At 32.9% G+C, this 5,000-nt stretch overlaps 2 protein-coding genes and 5 non-coding genes across 7 annotated transcripts; 4 read left to right on the top strand and 3 right to left on the bottom strand. All coding sequences in view use genetic code 11, as the record gives it.

Annotated features, from left to right (window-relative positions):
• Positions 1 to 348: 348 nt before the first annotated feature.
• On the bottom strand, positions 349 to 420 carry trnT-GGU. Its single transcript has one exon. It is a non-coding gene; the product is annotated as a tRNA-Thr (tRNA).
• Positions 421 to 1,015: 595 nt separating this feature from the next.
• trnE-UUC lies at positions 1,016 to 1,088 on the top strand. The gene has a single exon. It is a non-coding gene; the product is annotated as a tRNA-Glu (tRNA).
• A 59-nt stretch (positions 1,089 to 1,147) lies between these two features.
• trnY-GUA lies at positions 1,148 to 1,231 on the top strand. Its single transcript has one exon. It is a non-coding gene; the product is annotated as a tRNA-Tyr (tRNA).
• A 393-nt stretch (positions 1,232 to 1,624) lies between these two features.
• trnD-GUC lies at positions 1,625 to 1,698 on the top strand. Its single transcript has one exon. It is a non-coding gene; the product is annotated as a tRNA-Asp (tRNA).
• A 491-nt stretch (positions 1,699 to 2,189) lies between these two features.
• psbM (photosystem II protein M) lies at positions 2,190 to 2,294 on the top strand. Its single transcript has one exon. It carries the CDS (start codon positions 2,190 to 2,192, stop codon positions 2,292 to 2,294), a length of 105 nt encoding a protein of 34 aa, YP_009446066.1.
• A 1,196-nt stretch (positions 2,295 to 3,490) lies between these two features.
• On the bottom strand, positions 3,491 to 3,580 carry petN (cytochrome b6/f complex subunit VIII). Its single transcript has one exon. The coding sequence runs from the start codon at positions 3,578 to 3,580 to the stop codon at positions 3,491 to 3,493; it is 90 nt and encodes a 29-aa protein (YP_009446065.1).
• An 836-nt stretch (positions 3,581 to 4,416) lies between these two features.
• On the bottom strand, positions 4,417 to 4,487 carry trnC-GCA. Its single transcript has one exon. It is a non-coding gene; the product is annotated as a tRNA-Cys (tRNA).
• Between the last annotated feature and the right edge of the window lie 513 nt (positions 4,488 to 5,000).

Below are 5,000 nucleotides of genomic sequence, written 5' to 3'. Positions count from 1 at the left end.
CAAGAGGATTTAATCGGAAATATCGACAAATTCTTGCGTAGTCTAAGGAAATGAAAAAAAAAAAACGATGAGGCTACAATCCCATCTCTATCGAATTTGAATATCAGAATAGCTGATATAGTCATGATTCAATGGGTCAGGTCCACTTTCTTTTTCTTTTGTTTATTTCTTAAATTTATGATGGAGAAGAATGACTATATAATATAACTTATTATAATAATTAACTCATTAATAATATTAATAAAAACTTATTATTATGCATATGCTTACTTTGTTTTATTACAAATATCAACAATATCTCTAGTATACACTAAAAAATGAAGACCCATACTAGAGTTTTGTAGAAAAAGCCCCTTATCGGATTTGAACCGATGACTTACGCCTTACCATGGCGTTACTCTACCGCTGAGTTAAAAAGGCCCATTTTATTCCTGAATGAGTCAATGTGAAGACATATACATGTACATATATTATATACATAGGTGCACGCAGTAAACTCATAGTGTCTCATTTGGGAACAAGAATTTTTTTAGGTTAAAACCTAATTTATTTGCTTTTATTGATCCCTATCACAATGAGACTCGATTGATTGATACACAATTTGACATAGATACAAGATATTTGATATGTGATCAAATCATGTAATGAAAGGATTCAACTCGAACTCGTATCTGGAATAAAAGAAAACTCTTATAAAAAAAAAAATAAACTTTCTATTGTTTCTTAATTTCCTGGATGTGAGATAGGCATATCTCATCTTAACAATGCGTGAATCGGTGGGTGAAAGTTGAAGAATGGGGTTTAACCTTTTTCTGTCGGACAAATCCCTGGGGTCCTCTACTTCATTCATCATTATAATTATAACATTACTTCATTTCATATCATATAGATTGGAATCACGAAAGGTAGAAAACCTATTCGGATTTAGTCACACCATTACATTATTACATTATATTGACAATTACAAAAAACTATTCATACTATACTCATAGTATGATGTCGATCGGGCGGATATGCCCCCATCGTCTAGTGGTTCAGGACATCTCTCTTTCAAGGAGGCAGCGGGGATTCGACTTCCCCTGGGGGTAGGGTACTACGAAAGGAAGTTGATCATGTATTATCAATAAGTCTAGAATCGATTCTTCCTGGGTCGATGCCCGAGTGGTTAATGGGGACGGACTGTAAATTCGTTGGCAATACGTCTACGCTGGTTCAAATCCAGCTCGGCCCAATAATTCGCCGATCCATCATGAGATTATATAAGAAATTTGTTCTCCGGAAACGAAACGCCTGATACGTAGCGTAGGAATAAAGAAAAAAATATATTTTATATACTGTTCTCATATATTCTGTCTTATTTTTTTAATGATCTAGATTCATATCATGATCCGTAAATATAGGGAAAGTATTAAAGAAAAATATAATTTTTTCATTGAAAAATTTATTATTAATATTAATCGATTTGACAATAGGATTACTAGTAGTTCGTATCGTTCTCACTAAAGAACATATACATGTGGATATTAATACATCACTCTTTTCTCTGTTCCAATACGACGATTCTAAACGGAAATAGTTTTAATAAAATCATTAAAAATATGTATGCTGTAGACCTTGTTTTTCTGGGATTGTAGTTCAATCGGTCAGAGCACCGCCCTGTCAAGGCGGAAGCTGCGGGTTCGAGCCCCGTCAGTCCCGACCTAGTATCCGATGACTCCATTAATTCATCTATTTATTTTATGGGAAGGAGGGCGGGGGGTAGGGTCTAATTCACAGTGGGGGTCCTTATTTATCTTTTTTCCGTTTCACTTTTACTTTTTGGGTTTGTGACCAATGGAAGTGGAAGATGGGCCAGATGCTACCTCATTATATGATTCTATAAAGAAGATGGTAGGTTATACAAAATAACGAATGGATAAAGAATGAAAAATTCAACGGGATTCTTGATTGGATCAGGAATTCAATTTTTTATTAGGTTTTTCTTCCGTATGGATAAAGGATCTTCCTATGTTATACTATTCCATTCTTGACGATGAATAGATTTGATAGCTCAGATATTGTTATTCATGATATTGATCCGATTCAATATCATCGGCATGTATTCCTCCCATTGAATTTACAGGAGAAAGATTAAAAATCTCTATGGGATTAGATCCCGAGTTATTATGAAATAAAAAAACGATGAAATTATGGAAGTCAATATTCTCGCATTTATTGCTACTGCACTGTTCATTCTAGTTCCTACTGCTTTTTTACTTATCATTTACGTAAAAACGGTCAGCCAAAATAATTAATTTGAAGCAAGCTTAACTTATAAGTTCTTATCAATAATGGAAGAAATGAAAGGAGCTGATTAAAATCAGCAGTATATGAGATGCGATAGTATAGAAATATAGGAATCTTTCTACCACACTATCGCATCTCATATGATTATTATATAAATATAAACTTAGAAGGTTGTACTGTATTGTATAAAGATATATATAGGCGTGGATCACTCCGTAATAGGTATATTTATATATATATATAAACATATAAATATCAATATATATGTAATATACATATAAATAGTAACCCAATTCGAGTTCTTTGCTACATTCAGGCTACATCCATTTGACATTTTATTTGTACCGATTTCGATCGATACGATATAATCGAATGCCTACTTTTACTCTTATGTCTTACGCTTCTAATTACTTCTAATTACTAGTTTTCTTATTATTTATTTCCAATATGGGTCCTGGGATACGCCGAAACAATCAAATCAATGGAAGGAGGTATGGGCAGAGTAAAAGAAACCCAGTCATCTTTTTTTTTAGCATTCCGATAAGAAGTAAATGATTTTGCCGTTGACAGGCGATTTAAGGAATTCCGTGGGAAATTCTTCAGATTTGTAAAAAAAAAGTAGTAGATACCACCTATTTCTAACATGCGAACCATGATATTAAGTGAGTCGATAAAACATAAAGAATTATATTTCTAGGAATCTAAAAACAAAGCTAAATGCGCACGCCCAACGAAAGATCTTATTATACGTATTGCTTCATTGGACAAATACTATATCCATGTTTCCAAATTACGTATCCACATAATAACAGATAGACTTCCTCTCCTCTTTGAACAGTAAAGTGAGAAACAAAAAAAAAGGGGGGGTTGGTTGCTCCTCATTATAATATCCATATCAAATAAATATGATTCTGTTAAGAGCTAGTTCATCGAAATATTTCGGACGAGTTCGGTTGGAAAAAATGGAATATCATGTGTATTCCTTTTACTTTCAAAATACGAACATGGGAATCATTGAATGAAATATTTTTTTTATTGAAAGGTTATTCTTCATCTATTACATTACTTACACTTACTGTTACCGGATTCCCGTATAATTTTGAAACGGAGATGGAGATATTTTTTTTTAGCTTTGTAGAACGATGTATGAAACTATTGATACAGTTTGATTTGATTACTCAACTCAATTAAATTAGTAATGACCCTAAAGTCCACTTCTTCCCCATACTACGAGTGAAAGGGAAAATGTAAAGACTACCATTAAAGCAGCCCAAGCAAGACTTACTATATCCATGTGAATTATGTCCCCCGTCTCTATAAATATGAAGAAATTCTTCCATTATTGATCAGTAATAATAATGTAATCAATGGCACAGAGTCAAAAAGGGATTCTGAATGAAGGCTATTGATGAACAAATCCAATAACCCTACCCATAACAAGTTTATATTTGATTTCTGTTAGAATTCGGAAGAATTAAGTACAAGCAAGATCTACAGTTACTTTCTTGTAATTATCAAGGCGATGCTCTTAACGGAACATGTAGGAATAGTAAGACTTATTGTTTCTTTTGTTACCCTTCATCTCATTTATAATAATAAAAAAGCATAAGAATATACAATCAAGATAGAGCACTATCTATCACATATCTCTATCTACTGTTTGATCTAATCCTTATGACCCCCGAGTATTTCACAAAGACACTCGGGGGACCTTCTATTACATTCTTGCCTGGGTGTTACCGAAAAAAAAGAATAAAAGAGTTGAAAAATAAAAACTTTTTATTTTATCTATTCTATAAAGGAAGCCAATTATTCATCCAATATTGATTGAATGTCTGAGCACTTATAAATTCTCGTGAGCCCATATACAAAGTCTCTTCCACCCTTTACACAACTACCAACTCCCCACCCTTCCTATACTAAAACCCTCCCTGTAATCCGAGGCGCAAGGATTGATAGTCTTTTATAGAACCTCCAGCTTTTTAAATTAAAATCAAGCAAGTATCAGAAGCTCGAGCCCCTTTCCTCTGTTTATGCTAGGCAAGGACAAGCACCGGCGACTGATATTATATATATAATAATATATAAATATATCAGCAAGCAAAGGTATTTCAAATTTTTTTATTGATCAGGCGACACCCGGATTTGAACTGGGGAAAAAGGATTTGCAGTCCCCCGCCTTACCACTCGGCCATGCCGCCAAAACGATAAAAATAGATGGAAATCTTATTTTTTTTAGGTTTAGACTTAATCTTTTTTTTGCGTTTTGAATCCCATTTTCCTTATTCCTTTCCTAATAAACCTAAAAGAAATCCTTCCATTTTTGATTGGAGCCGGTGGATACCCTTCGATTAATTGTTTAATTGTATAGTATCTCAAATACCAAAACACACAAGGCCTAAAAACTTCCCTCCTTTTTGAAAGAAAAATTTTTTTTGAATCACACAATAAAAAATTCAGTCCAAATTGGACCCATTAACTATTGATTGTTAATGAATTAACAAGTTCTTGGATCTCAAATTGTGCTTCCTTAATTTAATGGCATAAGAAAATTCAATTGATACACAACCAATAATAATTGTTTATCAATAATATTAAATAATCAACCTCTTTCAATTAAAAGTATAACAACAATTATGTGTATATGTAAACCCTAGAACAGAAATCGTTACACAGATATATATAATCCCGGATCTTATTTATATATGATATGC

This window comes from Coptis chinensis, chloroplast (genome assembly GCF_015680905.1).
Source record: "Coptis chinensis chloroplast, complete genome".
NCBI classification, from domain to species: domain Eukaryota; kingdom Viridiplantae; phylum Streptophyta; class Magnoliopsida; order Ranunculales; family Ranunculaceae; genus Coptis; species Coptis chinensis.
The sequence above is the reverse complement of the archived record's forward strand: the minus strand, read 5'-3'. Positions and strand labels throughout refer to the sequence as shown.